Source organism: Bactrocera tryoni, unplaced genomic scaffold (assembly GCF_016617805.1).
Source record: "Bactrocera tryoni isolate S06 unplaced genomic scaffold, CSIRO_BtryS06_freeze2 scaffold_25, whole genome shotgun sequence".
In the NCBI taxonomy this organism is placed as follows: domain Eukaryota; kingdom Metazoa; phylum Arthropoda; class Insecta; order Diptera; family Tephritidae; genus Bactrocera; species Bactrocera tryoni.
In genome coordinates, this window is record NW_024395977.1 from 30,188,692 (window position 1) to 30,207,155 (window position 18,464).

Consider the following 18,464-nt stretch of genomic DNA (forward strand, 5'->3'; position numbering starts at 1 on the left):
ATTTACGAGTTTTGCTCAACTTTCGTCAGTGATCCGTTTGCGAATACATTGCTATTCGGAAATACCTTGATATTATACCAGGAATGCATCGCCGAAGAAATAGTTACGCAGAAAGTAAGGTCAACTAGTAGATGGACATCCAGGTGTGTTATCAACTAATGCATTAAGACGAATTTACACAATCCACCCAACTTCATTTGAGTCACATATACGGTGTGTGCAGGTTTTGGAGAAGTAAGCCAGCAATTACAATTGTTGGAACATCAAATCAAATAATCACTGGAATGCAAATGAAGTTCGCACACTTTTCGCGATAATCCTTTCGATATATCAGCCTTCAAATCCACGTCAATTATGGGATACGAACAAAAATGAGATTGCCGAAGACATTTTACATCGTCTGCGCTAAAAATTGGGAAAGGGTCAATTCCGGTTGATACTTCCGGTGGTTTGATATCAATTTCATTCGCCGTTTACCAGTTCGCGAAAGATGAACTAATCACGAATGATCGGACATTGGCCAAATTAACATAACTAAGATTTAAGTTCTAACGAGTTTCCATTTCAGTTCAAACGTATCCCGTTTGCAATGAAAATTGCATTTGAGATGACAATCAACAGGACACAAGGATAGTCGCATAGCGTGAGGCATAAATTTGGAAATGCTATGTTTTTCACACGGCCAGATATATGTACGTGGCGTGCTCACGAGTTGAAAAGCCATCTTTTCTGTACACCGGAAAAGAAACCAAAAAATGTTGTTTATCAGGAACATGCTCATATCTCAACAGTAGATAAAACCGAGACAGTACAAAACATAAAAATGTGTACATAATCAAACATATATTTTTATATGTATTTTTATTTCGGTTATTTTAAATTTAGTAGCGCGAGTATAAAGAAGGCTGTGTTAAATTATAAAAATAAAGTACGAAATTATAAGTAAGTACGTTTTCAAAATAATTTAACATACATATGTTTCCAAAAAATTTATATTTAGTTCAATATTGTTAATTTGCAGAAAAAATATATCAAATGGATTGGCGAATTAGCGAAATCTTAAATTTAATAAGCTTATGCAAGAACAAATGAAAATATCATGGATTATATCAAATGCATTAATTTAATTAGTACATAAAAATGTAATTAAGTCTTAAGATATGAAATCTATTTTTTTCAAGAAATACATTTTTAGAAAAAAGTATATTTCTACTTTTTTTATTTTCCACATAAATTTTTTCATCGTTATAGAAATTTAAACGGTTCAAGGGCTCAAAACATACGCTACATCAGCTCGAACCTACCTACCCGACGCCATTTCTTAAATGATTAGGGGGATTCTGTTGCTCTTGCAAGATTGCAGATTGCAAATATCCTATACCGAAATATACAATAGCACAAGAGCAGAGAAATTATAAAATCTCTTTAAAACATTTTAACGTCAAAATATGTATTTAAGTAAACTGACAGCTAGCACAGGTTTGCAATTATTTTTTACGTGTCATTGCACGAAGATAAACATGGGTTTTGGTCTGACATACTATTTTACAGCCCTTGCAAATATTTTTCTGCGTGTGTTTGTTGTTGTGCCGTTGCATGAGGTGGAAAAATCTGCAATTCGTGCACCGTGCAAGGGTTTTGCAAGAGCAAGAGAATACCCCTAATATGTTATGATAACAAATGCCCACATACAGATTTGGCAGCGCCAATGGCAATCTATTTGTCAGTTAGTATGCCATAAACTTTAACCTGTCAAGATGCGGAGTTATTTAGTTTAATTGTTTGATGTTACAAACCAAACAGTATTGCTTAACGTAAATAAAATCTCTCTTATAACGTACCTATGTATATACATAAGTACATTAACACAGCTTGCGCCAATTCCTTCTAGTAGTTATAGATGTTATCATTGCTTTGTATGGTAAAAAATTTTTTATTTCAATATAAAAAGAAAAAAAATACTATTACAAAAATCTACCTGTTTTCATTGAACCAAATAGCCCCATATTTTGTCCGCCCCATTTTGGCTATGCAAAATGCTCAGGCCAAACAAAATTTCACGTTCTTCTGGGACCACATTCGCATTTAAAGAAATTAAGGTTGCGTGTGGATATGTGAACACGCGGCCCAAGGCCGCGAGTACTCAGGGCGTGTTCACCGGTGCCGCAAATAGCGTTAAATATGTTAAAGTGCAAAACCGATAAAAAAAGTTATATCATCTTGTATTCTTTAGATATTTATCTTTGAATAATTTCCATTAGTATTGATTTTTTTTATGATATTTACCGCTTAAAGAATGAGCAAAAAACATTCCTCCTTCCATCCTTATATAACAATTAATGACTATACAACAAGTAAAATAAAGCTAAGATCGTCAATAACCGAAGATTTTTTACTTTCGCGATTTGTGAGGCTCAAATCTGGGGAAATAATTTTAAGAGAATGTTTATATAAAATAATTTTTCGAAGAATTCAAGCAAGAAGTCAAAATTCAGACTGGATTACAATCACAATTGACGTCATATTAATTTATACTAGAGAACCTACAAATACAGTACGCATTTCTTTTTAGTACCGGAGGAGGACACAATGAAATAGATACTGAATTAACAAAATTAATTGCCTTCTTACGTTTGTAAAAATGTTTCTTTATTCACTTATTCTGCAAAAGGCCCGAGCTTTGGCTATTGCTTGCGCTGATGTAGAGGTCAGCACTTTAGCGCTGCTAACAGTATTGCACCGGCTATGCATGTGGCTTTTTTAATACTGTGCTGATTCCCCAAGTCGGATTCCGCTTTAATTGTGTATGTAATTACATATTATGTGTTTATGTACACTCACTTCCGAGATATACATGGTAACATCTGAGTTTCATTAAGATACCTAAATAACTGATCGATATATATATGTACCTAAAGTCAACACGACATGATAGATATTGATCTCATTTCATTAAGATATCCCACAGATAGACTGATATAACATCCAACCGAAGATTGAAAATCACTATAATAGATATATGGGACTTGAGGAAATGTTAACCCGATTTTATCCATTTATGAAATCGCGGTATATAATTACCAAAACAAGGTGTGTCTCAATTTCATTAAAACACCTTACAAATTGATTGGCTGACATATGTAAATATAGTAATTTTCTACAAAAAACAAATTATTATCAAAGAGATTTACCGATGTATTCGGTAAAAAGTTGGACAAAACCACACTTTTGGTATTTTGGAAGTGATAAGACACAATTTGTGCAAGATTATACCCCCATATATACATTCGAGCTTGATTTATACACTGTAAAGTGAAAAAAATTATATCAAACTTAAAATAATGATAGAAAATATGCGCACATAATTACATATATCGAATTAATGACACGCTATAAATAGTTTCTGAGGTATAGGACTAGACATAAAGACCAAAATACAGTTTACATAATAAATACATATATCGAAATAATGACACGCTATAAATAGTTTCTGAGTTATAGGACTTCACATAAAGACTAAAATACAGTTAACTTGTGGTTTTGCTATGAAGTTTATAGGTTTTCGAAATTTTGTGGGCGTGACAATGTTTCGCCCATCTGCGATACGATCCTCCTTAAGCCTATGAGTGAGGACGGACAGAATCCAACTAATATCATCATCCTAATCATTTATATAAATCAATTAGTTTTGGGTGTTATAAACAACCGTTAGGTGAACCAAACTATTATTATAAAAGAAAATGCTTGTTTAAAAAATCTTCCCATACTGGAACTACTGTTCAAGTCTAAAAAATTTAAATTTAATATCATTGGTTTTAAATAACTTACAATATTCCAAACCAAGTACTGTGTCACGAAAAATACTCCAAGCTTTATCCTCAGCTAACGGCGAATCTGTTGGGATTGTCAAAACACATCCCTGTTTTACTAGTTCAAAAACCATATATAAGGAGTCTTCCAATGGATCATCTAACACTTCAAACAACTTTACAACGTTTGGATGATCTAATTTCTTTAGCACGGCAATTTCTCTATAAACTCTCTCTAATGGTGAAATTGGTTTAATTAGGCCACGCTTCGCCAATCCGGCTTGTCTTATTAATCGACGTTTCGAGAGAATTTTCATTGCGTAATGGGTTGAGTCCTCTTCAGAGTAAGCCAGTTTAACTAGCCCGTATGAACCCTATAAATAAATTTAAAATATATCAAACATATTGTGGCTTAACTTATTTTGAACATAAGTGATTTATTGAATTAAATAGTTTTTCTAAAATTTAAAATTACTCTCGTAATTTAAATAATACATACATATATACAGGTTTTTTGGTACAATAAATGTAATTTATATGAGTATAATTGTATTCAATGGAAATGCAAGGAAACTTAAAAGCGCGAAAAGCTTTTAGATTTTTTTTAAACGTAATGCTAAAAAAGGATTCATTCTATATGAAGTAAATATTAATAAAGTAACATTACTTTACACAAGAGGTAAGGTAAGGTATATGTACAGTACGGCAAGAAAGTGTTTTGACAATAGAAATATAACGCTTTATTGGGGTTTTAGTTCGTAAAAGTAGTTTTTTGATAAAATATCTATCTGAGTTTATTATATACAGTTATACAGAACATTTAAAATGATGTACAAAAGGAAACATATAAAACTCAGCAAACAAGGTACATTGGAAATGCCAACATTTAATTACATTAAACATTTAATGCGTCAAGAAAGTGTTTTGACATTGCAATTTAAATGGGTATTGTAGTCTAGAAATTTAAAAAAATCGATTTTTTTTATATTTGCAAAGTTTAACTATTTAAGAATATGTGTACAAGAGAATTTTTCAAAATACAAATTATTTTCGGAGATATAGGCATTTTTCTGAACCGGCATCCAAACTGGTTCGGCCGGAACTAAACGAACAAAAGACTTTACGCGAAACTTTAAACGCATTTTTCTCAAAACTGACTTTTTCGGAACGATAACACGATTTCTCAATTTCTACTGGACCGATTTACTTGAAATTTTTATAGAGTCTTCCTTATAAGCTTGTCTATGGTTGGAACTAGCCCCATCGCAAAATTTTTATTTTTATTATTTTTAAAAAATTCGAAATAGTCAGAAAAAGTGATCCAAAAAAACTTTTTTTTTTCACGCAGATAACTAGGAGGGTTGAAATCACGGGTATGTTCACGTGGAAATTTTTAGACACTCCCCACTTCGTCAGCTCATAATTTTTGAAATTTTTTATTTTTTTTAGTTTTTAATTTTTTTCTGTACTCTTCTAAAATTAACAAATAATTAATAAAAAAATGAATACTAAAAATATTAATTGGCTTTTTTTTACGACACTTTAAAAAGTACCTGAAATTCAAGTTTCTAGACCAGAATACCCCCTTAATAAAAGAAAAAGTGAAGCAAAAAGCAAAAATTGCTAATTAATATTTTGTGTGGCTTCCCTTTACAGCACACGCAGCTTGCCGTAGGGTTTTCATTGAGTGAATTAGTTTCTCTGCGACGTAGTTATTGGGGCTTTTCGCCACTCTTCCGATATTACAGTTTTCAGCTCTGCCCGCTTCTTTGGAATCCGTTGAAATACTTTTGTTTTAAAATACACCCACAAATTTTCGATGAGGTTCATGTCTGGTAAGATTTAAATTTCGGTTTGTTGTCTTCAATTAAACTAAACTTTTGAATACTGATTGTCAAGTAAATCTTAAAAATACGTAAATACTGCCCTGAATCCATGGCATCCTCAATGAAGGCCAAATCTCCAACACCTCTACTTGAAATGCAGCCCCCAAAGGTAAGTAAAATAAATCTAAATTTCTAATTCTAAATCTAATTTTCTTAACGGATAGCCGTATCTTCTTCCTTTCGACTTGATGTAAACTCATCTTTAAGTTGGTTAACCAAATAATTCAACCATTTAATTTTAATAAAATAACATTAGCAAAAATATAAAGACTTTCTTAAGAAATTATATTGCATGTTATACTACTCAAGTGTACCCGGTACTTCTATTTCAAATGTGCGTGACAACCATTTAAAAGGGTAAAAATAGAGATACATACATAAGTATGTATCTACTTGTTACGAAAATATTCATGGTTATAAAATGGTTAGAAATCCAAACAAGCAAAGAATTAGAGGGCGGTGACTACAAAAGAAAAACAAAATTATATATACAACGAAATATGTATGTGGCGCAAAAAAGGCAGTTCCAAACAAGAAAAAACGTTAACTTCGGTTGCACCGAAGCTAAATACCCTGCACAGGTGCATTTCTGTTAGTAACTATGTGTTCAGTTTGTATGGCAGCTATATACTATAGTAAGCCGATCTGAACAATTTCTTCGGAGATTACATTGGTGCCTTAGAAAATAATTTGTACCAAATTTCGTGAACATATCTTGTCAAATGCAAAAGTTTTCCATACTAGCATTTGATTCCGATCATTCAGTTTGTATGGCAGCTATATGCTATAGTTAACCGATCTGATCAATTTCTTCGGAGATTACATTGTTGCTTTATGAAATAATATATACCAGATTTCGTGAATATATCTTGTCAAATATGAAAGTTTTCCATACAAGCATTTGATTCCGATCGTTCAGTTTGTATGGCAGCTATATGCTGTAGTCAACCGATCTGAACAATTTCTTCGGAGATTACATTGTTGCTTTAGGAAATAATATATACCAAAATTTCGTGAATATATCTTGTCAAATGTGAAAGTTGTCCATATAAGAACTTGATTCCGATCGTTCAGTTTGTATGGCAGCTATATGCTATAGTTAACCGATCTAAACAAACTCTTCGGAGATTACATTGTTGCTTTAGAAAATAATATATACCAAATTTCGTGAATATATCTTGTCAAATGTGAAAGTTGTCCATATAAGAACTTGATTCCGATCGTTCAGTTTGTATGGCAGCTATATGCTATAGTTAACCGATCTGAACAACTTCTTCGGAGATTACATTGTTGCTTTAGAAAATAATATATAGCAAATTTCGTGAATATATCTTGTCAAATGTGAAAGTTTTCCATACAATCATTTGATTCCGATCGTTCAGTTTATATGGCAGCTATATGCTATAGTCAACCGATCTGAACAATTTCTTTGGAGATTACATTATTGCTTTCGAAAATAATATATACCAAATTTCGTGAATATATCTTGTCAAATGTGAAAGTTGTCCATATAAGAACTTGATTCCGATCGTTCAGTTTGTATGGCAGCTATATGCTATAGTCAACCGATCTGAACATTTTCTTCGAAGATTACATTGTTGCTTTAGAAAATACCAAATTGCGTGAATATATCTTGTCAAATGTGAAAGTTTTCCATACAAGCATTTGATTCCGATCGTTCAGTTTGTATGGCAGCTATATGTTATAGTGGTCCGATATCGGCCGCTCCGACAAATGAGCAGCTTCTTGAAGAGAAAATGACGTTTGCAAAATTTCAAAACGATATCTTAAAAACTGAGGGACTAGTTCGTATATATACAGACAGACGGACAGACAGACGGACAGACAGACGGACAGACAGACGGACAGACAGACGGACATCGCTAAATCGACTCAGCTCGACATACTGATCATTTATATATATACTTTAAAGGGTCTCCGACGATTCCTTCTGGGTGTTACAAACTTCGTGACAAACTTAATATACCCTGTTTAGGGTATAAAAAAGGAATAATAATAAACCGCTTTAAAAACGGACCAATAAAGCAGTTACCAAAAAAGCTGTTAAAAAAACAAAGAAAAGAAAACAAAACAAAACCAATCGTGCAATTACCAAAACAAGAAAACAAAACCCATATACGTATACTAGGGTGTGCCATTTTGAGGCAACCTTTTTTTTCAACTGAAAAACAGGCTCAAAACTTTCGAAATGTGTAAAAAAAAGTCACTCAAAAGATGAGCTCTTAATATTAATATTAAGAGGTGCCTCTTTCAAATTTTCTATTTTCCATATAAATTACGTGGAAAAAAAATCATTTTTTTTGTGGTGGTTATTGTGCAGAGGTTATTATATGCGCACGCGATGGCTGCCAGTAGGGATGGTAAACGCGATTCCGATTCTACTCGAAAATCGAGTTTTCTCATAAAATAATCGATTTTTCGAATGTCAAGAATCGATTCTTAATCGACTTCGACTACTGAAAATCGATTCTGAAAAATCGATCATTTTAAAAGAAAACTCGATTTTCGAGTAGAATCGGAATCGAGTTTACCATCCCTACTGGCAGCCATCGTGTGCACATATAATAACCTCCGTACAATAACCACCACAAAAAAAATGATTTTTTTTCCATGTAATTTATATGGAAAACAGAAAATTTGAAAGAGGCACCTTTTAATATTAATATTAAGAGCTCATCTTTTGAGTGACTTTTTTTTTACACATTTCGAAAGTTTTGAGCCTGTTTTTCAGTTGAAAAAAAAGGTTGCCTCAAAATGGCACACCCTAACGTATACCCATATATGTATATGTACATATATACACAAGTGAAGTGATAAAAAAATATTTCTGCTACATAAACAGATTATACAGATTAAAGATTGTGTTGCAAAAACCGAAAAAAGGTTAAGTGGGGGAAAAAAGATTCCTTCAAAAACCGGGCGCAAAAAAGAATATTTGCAAAAATATTGAACAATTTGCTGCCAAATTTGCAAACAAAAATACTAATCATTTTCACTTTAGTAAATAAAAATGCGTACGGATCTAAAATGCACAAACCTTTTAGGTTTTATTTATAACATAAATGTATATTTTATAAAGTTAGTTACTATAAATATCGACGAGATAAGCGGTGAGACTTCAATTCCGAGAAATGATTTGATGATGCTGGAAACGAGATGCCGCGGAACTGGAAAATCGCGTTAGAGGAGCAAGACGTTGACGCGGCGCAGTGTAAAAGTGAATGTATCTGATCGAAGTGTATGTGTCGAATTGCTTAGAACGAATTGTGTCTGCTTACCCGTTGCCCATCCCACAGTATATACAGTAGATAACCTTTTCGTGGTAGCTTTCTGAGGGGTGAATAGCGGCCATCTTGGATTTTCAGAGGTAGCAACGCAGTGCTGTATATATTGAGGCAGTAAATACTTAGCAAATTTATTCTATTAAATAACAAAAACTATAAATATTGTTGCTTAATATAAAAGGAAATTATTTATTAATGACATATATTTACTAATATTTGATTTAAACGCCATAGTGTGTCATGTTTCGCCCATAAAAATATAATTTACTGATAGTCAGATATTCTTTATGTAGTGAGTTCTTATTAATAAAAAGCAGCCCTGTTCTTAGATTTCTCGGTGGTGAGTTTTCTTCTGAATGTATTTGTTTTCAATTGACAGACAGAAAACATAAAACGGTTTGTATTCGTAAGTTTTTGAAATATTATTACCAATAATTTTAATTTGAAAAGAAGATATTTAGGCATTTGAAGCTGAATTTTTAATACATCGTTCTAATTCTCATCCGTATACTATTTCTGATAATTTATTTTTGAATATTTAAGTTTTGCATTTTCCACACCACCCCAGAGGTTTGTAATAAAGCGCGTTACAGACTTTTTTTAGGTGTTCGGTTCTCCGGTAGGCCTATTTTCACCTTTTCAACTTAAATTAAAAATAATTAATAATTTACATAAAATTTAATAAAAATATTGCACAAAATAATTTAATAATTAATAAAGATTTCTAAGCTCTCACAATAGATGCATCCAAAATCCTACAATTCTTTTAAATATATTAAAATACAGAAGCTAGCTTTTAGAAGGGGGAGGTAGTTACCTATGTGAAATGCTCAAAAATTTGATGTGCCGAAAATGAAGGCTGGCTGCCTGCCTATTAAAAATTCTTAAAGAAAAATATGTTCTAATTCTTATAAAAAGTATTTTAAAACGTCGGGTTGTGAATTTTCGTAGCAATAAAAAGGCTCTACAATTTTTAATATAAACTTTATTATTAACACTAATATGTATTCTTATTAAAAACTTCGACATATCTTTCATTTCAAACTCAATTTCCAATTGATGTTTTCCCATAACGGCTAACGAGTTGTCAATTTGTATATGTCAAACGACAAATTACCACCCAGGATTGTATCCTACTGCATGAAAAAATTTGGAAATACTTGAAGCGTGTTTAAAAATTCCACAAAAAAAAAACAACTGATTTAACATTAAACAACAACTAATATCCCAATAAAATTGAACAGATATGCAAAGTAATTCAATATAATCACTTAAATAACGTAAAAACTTGCATTATTTAATATCTTTTAAAGTCTCGGTCATCAAAATTTAAAATTTATATGTAGTTTAAATGCTAACACAACACCCTGATTACCATGAAAGTAGCAAAAAAAGTGTAACACAACACCCTAAGATTTTCTAGAGGTGAGTATATGTATGTAAACAAAGAAAAGGTTTATTACTGTATATACTGAGGCCCATCCTTTTGTTGAGTGGGTTGGTGTATAGATGTGTTGAGTTATGCTGTAGTGTCATCAGCTGTGATGAATTGCGCTGTTGGATTAGGATGCGACAGTTTTAGCGGGTAGAGGGGGTGGATGCTTAACTCATTTAAACAAATATCAAAATGGGCACGTTTAATGATATTGCAATAATTGGACGCGAAAACAACAAAAAATTAATTTAAACAAAAAAAAACAAAATTTAATAATAAATAATTAATAAAATAAGAAAAGGAAAAGAAACTAACATCGGCAACAAACACAACAAGAAGCAGAACGAGCAAAACGTAGAGGAAATGGATCACACGCATCGTCATATCCCCCATCTTAATTGCAGAGTTGTATCGACTCCACTTCTAATTTCAAATTATAATATATGTATGTTGATTAACATTTACAGTTCATATCTATAAAAACTGTATTCAATACGGTTACCTTTTTAAGAGAACGGTTGCTTCCAAACTGTTTCAACTTACGATTAATTTTTGGGAAACTGAAAAACACTTTGGCACACTATATATGTACCTCCAAATATATGTATGATCAGTATATACTTTAATATATAATTATATATATATTGGCATACACATATCTAAGAAAAACGGGCCTACTTACGTTTACCCTTGTGTATCCAAAAACACAAATTTAATAAAAAAAATTGTTCATGTATACGCTTGACCACATTTCCCGGCAATACCCATTATGCTCTAAAAGTAAGTAAGTATAAGCGCAAATAGTAAGCTTGGGCAAATTCGAAAAGTAAAGGCCAAAACAAAAAGAACAAAAAAAAACAGCATACAAGGTGGTTTCCAAACTAAACAGGACTTTTTGAATCTAGCGCCCCCTGGTGGCGCAATCTATATGTCGACTGGTGCGTTAGAATCTGCTATCGATTGTCCAGTGAGAATTTCATAACATTTCATCGATTGGAAGTGAATGGCTGCGTTTCTAGTGTCAATATGTTTGTGTTATCGGTGCGAAAATGAGCTTCGAACAAAGAGCCAACATTAAATTTTATTTTAAAATTGGTAGAACTTTTACCGAAACGTTTCAATTGATGAAACAAGTTTATGGCGATGATTGCCTATCCCAAAGCAAAGTGCACGAGTGGTTTCAACGTTTTCAAAATGGTCGTGAGGCCAATCAAAATCCGTGATCACCGGAAACTCCATCGAAACTTTGAATTCATCAAAAATCAGTCGAAATCATTATTGAAATTCATGCAAATGAAATTGAACATCTCCAAAACATCGATTTATTGCATTTTTACCGAACATTTGGGCTTACGAAAGGTGTGTGCACGGTTTGTTCCGCACAAATTCACTGACGACCAAAAATTCTCAGAATCCAGCATTCGGAGGACATCTTGTGTAAAAACAACCTCACATTTATATACATATGTATATACATAAGTATGTACATATATAAAAGAAAGTTTTGTTAGTTACACCATTTATAACTCAAGAACGGCTAAACCGATTTGGCTGAAAATTGGTGGGGAGGTAGCTAAGAACCATCGTAAGGACATAGGATACATTTTATCTCTTTATGCCAAAATTTAATACAACTCATAAACACAAAATTTATGTTTCAAATAATAAACATTTGTTCAAAATTCATGTTTGTAGAAATCATTTGAATATATGCCTACAATTTTAAACAGATTCTTCATAAAAAATAATACAATTGCTAAGTATTTGGAATAGTAGAAAAGAACTGCAACCAAATATGCAGTGAAGTGGATTGGCTCAGTAATCAGTATATTACATATACCACGTGCATCCCAAAAGACTGATGTCATAACCTTTCCAGCGGATTTTTTCGTCTTTCCATGCCTGAGAACCGGTTCATCATGTGAAGTCCACTAGAATGACAGTCGATTGGACTCCAGTGGGAAATGATGGAGCTATGTTTCTATTTTCACACACCGACGCAAAAATTCGGTTTTATTACGATTAAAGAGCACTCAAACACTTCTCAGAATCAGTTATTCGTTGTTTTTATTGGATTATGAACTTGCGAGGCACCCACTTTGCACATAGTTCTCGCATCTTTAGAACATCATTGTCCTCGGTGCTCAATTCGAATGTTTCCGGCTTAGCAAATATCTTTTCAACGGTGGATTTCCCTGAGCCTAATTCAACAGTATTTTCCCCCAAAAAGAAATGCTTTATTAACACACGAAATGCTTTATGATCCATTTTTTTGTAAACTAACACAAGTTGCTTCACAAAAATGCTATATCTTTTTAACTAATAGTTATAATCCAACTAATAGAAATCATATAGATGGTAGTAGTAGTATTATCTATGTATCAGCCACAGTAAAGCGTGGACGGGTCCTCTAGTTAAAAATAAAGTACAAAAAAGAAGAATATACGGTCGAAAGAAAAAAACAAAAAAAAAATACAATTGGCAAAAAAATCACATACACACGTATTGGCATTTTCAATTGTTCACACACACTCATACATACTTATATACAAAGATCAAATCGGCACCTTTCCAGCAAAAAATCTAGCCATATTACGTATGCATATAAACACGCACATATAGTGCAGATTCATATACATACAAAGGTTATTAACCTTTTTTTCCTTTACTAACGAGTACGAAACAAAAACTAAATATAAAGAAAACAAGAACAAAATTAATAGCACAACTAAAAAACAATCGGGAATACGGAAAACGAAATACGAGTTCGTTATTTGATACATTGCGTATACAACAAAAATACAAAGTTTTTATTTTAAAGATTTCACACGTATTTATTGTTACTAGTGTACACTGAGAGAATTTCTCTTTTCTCTTATTTTCACCTTTTATAGTAACTAAATGAACGGAGATGCTAAGGAATCTAAATAAACACAATATCTGAAAGTGCAAAAAATGATTTCCGAAGAAAAGAGCCCATGTAAACCGGCAAAAGCTACACGCTCAACGCAAAAAAAACTGAAAGATATTTCATATACTAAATTTATTTCTTAGTGTGACAGTCGAATTTGATACTGCTCTCTATTTTCATCTTCACCGATTCAGGACAATTCTGAATCGGTATTAGAAATAAAAAAAAGAAAATCTAGGCAATTTCTGGACAAATCTTCAAGCTGAGTATGACGCAATTGTTGAATCTGACGAATCAGATATACCTGAAAATTTCAAATCCTCAGCATACGACAAATATGAAAACTGCTTAGACCAGTACGAATAAACGAAAGCTATGATCTCCGATCAATTGAAATTAATTAAAGCAATTGTACCTACTCCAGAACCGAGAGTAGAGCTGCCACAAGTTCAAAGCCAAGAGGTGAGTTCAGGCATCCGTCTCAAGGTGCCCGCATTTAACACTGAAATTTTTCATTGTGGTTATGAACAATGGCCGTCCTTCCGAGACATATTTACAGCCGTGTACATAAACAATCCAAAATAATCACAAGCGCAAAATTGTATAAGCTCCGATACAAAACAAAAGATCAAGTAGGCGTCATAGTCAAACAGTTCGCTTTAACGACGAAAATTTCAATTTTGCTTGGGAAGCTCTGAAGGCTCGATACGATAACTAAAGAATATTAGTCGACAAACAAGTGACAATATTAATGAATTTACCAAAAATTCAGAAGGAAACAAGTGAAGAATTCATAAAACTTCAATCCACTGATTCGAAATGCTTGTCGGTTCTATCGACACAGAATATTAAAATTTAAAAAATTAAATATTAACGAAAGAAATAATTTTGTCGGAACAAAAAGACTATGTACAAATTGTCTATCACATTATCACAATCTTAATAATTGCAAATGCAAATTCAATTGCGTATATTGCCAGAAGAGGCATCATTCAATGTTGCACTTCAATAACTTTCCCAGCACACCCCAAAGTAGCGCTTTCTCAAAAAGAACCACAAGTTTGGTTGCAACCGCAACTTCCGAAACACAAAACCCCGAAATTTGCCAAGAGACACCATGCTGCTCAAAGGCATTAAAAACTCAAACGCTACACAGCGAGAATCAAAGTAGGGTGATACTACCCACTGCAGTCATCTCAATCGAAAACCAAGGAGAACTTTTCAAACTGAGAGCCTTAATAGACCAAGGATCACAACGATCACTCATAGCGTCTAGGGCACAAAACAGGCTAAAACTACCAACAAAACAAGCCAATTTTAAAATTACGGGAATGGGCGGAAGAGTAGTACAAAACTCAAATAAAATCTGCCCCATTACCCTAATATCACATGGAGGAACTAAGCCCATGCGAACAAAATCATTTAAGGATAATACTACTCATTCTACTTGCCACATCATGCAGTAGTGAATCCAGAAAACAAAACAACAAAAGTTAGAGTTGTCGTCAATGCCTCAAGATCCACCAGCTCGAGGAAATCCCTAAATTATATTTTATTCACGGGACCCACACTCCAACCAGATTTAATGCTCCTCATATTAAATGGGCATATATACAAAAACGTTTTCAATGGGGATGTCGAAAAAATGTATCGACAAATAATCATACATAAGGCTGATTAAGATTTTTAGCGAATTATTTTCCGAAAATTACCCAATAGTCCACTACGAGACTTTAAATTGAAAACAGTTACCTTTGGCGTAAACTGTGCCCCATACCTAGCCATTCGTACACTATACGAATTGGCAGAAGACACAAAGTCAGAATTTTTTGGCAACATAAGTGTTAAAAACACAAATGTATGTAGATATCCTGTCTGGGAGCCACAGCTTCTCACAAGTGTACGAGTCGTTATCACAGGTGATACAGGACGTCAAATATATCTTAAATAATATACCAAAAGAGAATTTTTTGGGTAGTAATTTCCTTATATTCGAAAAGAAAAGTACAACAAAAATACTGGGTATCCAATTGAATGCGATATAGGACCAGTTTTCGTACACGACAGAAACCATATCCGCATTAACCACCATAAAAAAGAGATAAATTTTATTCTCAATGGCAAAAATTTTCGACCCCGCAAGATGGCTTTCGCTAATTATGATGCAAACGAAAATCCTGATTCAAGAATTGAAGCTAGACGAAACCGACTGGGACGAACAAGTGAAACCTCTTCGGTCCCAGATTGCTAATAATCTGAATAGACATTTTGCAGATACAAAAATGATACAAAATACTGATTCAAAAATCTTGAGCTATATGGTGCGCTACTACTTGCCAAATTAATGCACACACATTTAAACATAACATAGAACAAAATTGTCCCAAAGGGATAGAGATTCGACACTTCTCATAAAATATTGCTTAACAAGTAGTTTCCTAAATTCTCAAATAGAATAACTATAAAGTAAATTCAAGAAGTTAATTCATCTAGGCTTACAAAAGCAGAGGTCGCTCTTACTGCACCTATGTACATAAGCGCTCCTCATAAGGCTAGTTGGTGGGAATCGGTTGAGCATCTTGAACATTCCATTTCAAAAATCCCTCTCATTTAGCAGCCCTAACCCCATGGTATGCTTTCAAAGGTGCACCCATTCTGGACATACCTGAGCCAGGCGTGGAGTGCTTACCTTAATAAGCCGATCAAAAAAAATTGCGACAATCGCTATTAATACAGAAAAGGCAAATAATAAATAAAGTAAAATCAGTAAAATCAAATAAACATGCAAAGTAAAGTTGCTTATCTCAAGCACCTACACGCTTCTTAAAATTCATATCAAACGAAAAGCCGTTTTCTACACAAAGGTGTAAATATGGATCAATTAGAACTTCATCACCAAATATTCTACAGTCGCCATGCTACTCCAATAGCAGTACGCCGATATATATTCAATCGTATATACACACATGTGATACTAGGCAAAACATTCGCCTAGGAGGCCCGGGATGTTTAAATGAGCTAAGCCTCCCCCTACCATACTACTATACATAGTCGGGAAAAATTGGCGCATCCTAGTATAACACACCAAACTCAACAAGATTTCACTACCCAACGATACCTCACACTACTAAACAGCAAAAAGGATGATCACCACATATCGAACGTGAGAAAAAAGGAATTAAATTAAAGACATTCCGTTTACAACAACCGGCTTTTCGACAACAGCGATGTGGCGCGCTATATGTGTATGTATATACTCAGGTAGAAGTTGGTTTGTAAAAATGTAAAGACTTTCTTAATAAATTATATTGTATATTAAACTACTCAAGTATACCCGGTACTTTTATTTCAAATGTGCGTGACAACCATTTAAAAGGGTAAAAATAGAGACAAATATGTACATATCTACTTGTTAAAAAATATGAGTCTTTTCCGCTATTTTGTCATATAATCTTTGAGTTGTTGGTTTCTTTAAAAAATGGTGAAATATAAAATGAGGTAACTTTACATAAATATAAGAATTTTACCTCAAATTGGTCTGCTTTGAGTTATCAGTCTATTGTGAATTGCAGCAACTTACCATGGTTGCCACTGAAAACGGTGTCGCATAGTTGCAGGATTGTCGCCAAACAAATTGCATTTAAAAATGCACAGCTGTCAGAGAACGTTTATCATAGAGAAGGTTCACTTTTTAGATATCGGAATTTTTTGCAGGGGTACTCGGCAGAGATGAGGGAGTTCCACCACAGACAAATTTTAAGCGTGTTTCACCAGAGTTTTGCAGCAGGGGACTCGAAAATAGTAGAATTGAGCATTTTCGGTGTTAAATGAGAAATATAATGCTAATTTCAATGCAAAGAAATGTACGCCTACAGATTCGTTTATTTTCTATGCGCAACCGACTCGGCATATAATTTATATATGATCGGCATATATTTGGTATCAAAGCACATACTTAGCATATAAGTATGTATATTAAAATTTACCTACATACATACATATATATGTATTTCATGATGATTCCATAAAATCATTAAAAATATATAATAGAGTAAATTTTGTATTATTACCCAAATAATTAATATAAGTTGAAGGGAATTAGTTTTAAATTTATACATTTACATTAAAAGTTCTGATATCATTTTAAGGGGTCCCGGTGGTCTAGAATTTTCAAGAAATCGATTTTTTTTTTTGTTTGATAGTTCGAAAGTATAGTCCTTTAAGAGTTTTTGGAAGGATATTCACATTATTTTAGCTTCTACAGCCGTTTTAGCAGGTAGCGCGCGGTGCTCAATGAATGGATGCTTTGTACGTCATTTATCTCAAAACAACGTTTTTCGGCGTGCCGATGATGAAAAAAAAACGATCCATCTGAATCGCTTGAAATTTTAATATGGTGTTTATAAGATCAATATCTATCGCTGGGACTACGATCAAATTTTAATTTTAAGAACTTCGATTTTTTTCGATCTTGTTGTTTTCAGAATCTGAACTTCAAAAGCGCGAAATTTTTTTAATTTTCATTTTTTTTTGGTTGTAGTCCCAGCGATAGCTGCACTCCTACTGATTAATAATTTATTTGGTTTTTATGTTTCAGATGTTCTGAAGAGTCAAAATTAACAACGGCACCGGTAGTCATTTTTTAAGATAGCTTTTTTGGACGCCATTTTTAATATTGTTAAATTTTTTTTTATTTAACCAAAAACTATTTTTTTACTTCTCATAAGTGTATAAATAAACTGTAAACATTTTAAATCGATTTCTCTTTTTTTAAACCTTAAAAATAATCCAGAAAACACCCTTAATTTGAGGGTACTAGACCACCGGGGCATGTCTACATGCAACATACAAATATGTATGTATGTATGTAAATATGTACACTCAATGCTTCATGCGAAATTTCCGTTGACACATACAACCAATGGCGAAGCTCACGTTTTGTCAAAGAGCCAATGTGTCGACGAACCGACGTGTCGACAAAGCGTCACAACATTGTATTGTTGGTAGAAACAATTGTTGTGCCGAAAAAATAAGCGAACGATCGGCGATTGTCACCACTTCCCTTGCCGCTCTAACAGCTTTACCAACAAACTTGTGTAAATATGAACATATGTATAT

General features: G+C 33.1%; 1 protein-coding gene across 3 annotated transcripts in view; it reads right to left on the bottom strand.

The window, feature by feature from the left end:
* Nucleotides 1-18,464, bottom strand: part of LOC120780499 (calcium/calmodulin-dependent protein kinase kinase 2) — a 284,681-nt gene that overhangs the window by 118,169 nt on the left and 148,048 nt on the right. For all 3 annotated transcript variants that reach the window (XR_005705883.1, XM_040112775.1, XM_040112774.1), the window contains exon 3: nt 3,829-4,183. Coding sequence is in view for 2 of the 3 variants with exons in the window: in XM_040112775.1 (XP_039968709.1) it covers nt 3,829-4,183 (355 nt within the window). In the remaining variant the exon portion in view is untranslated. The remainder of the gene's footprint in view (nt 1-3,828; nt 4,184-18,464) is intronic.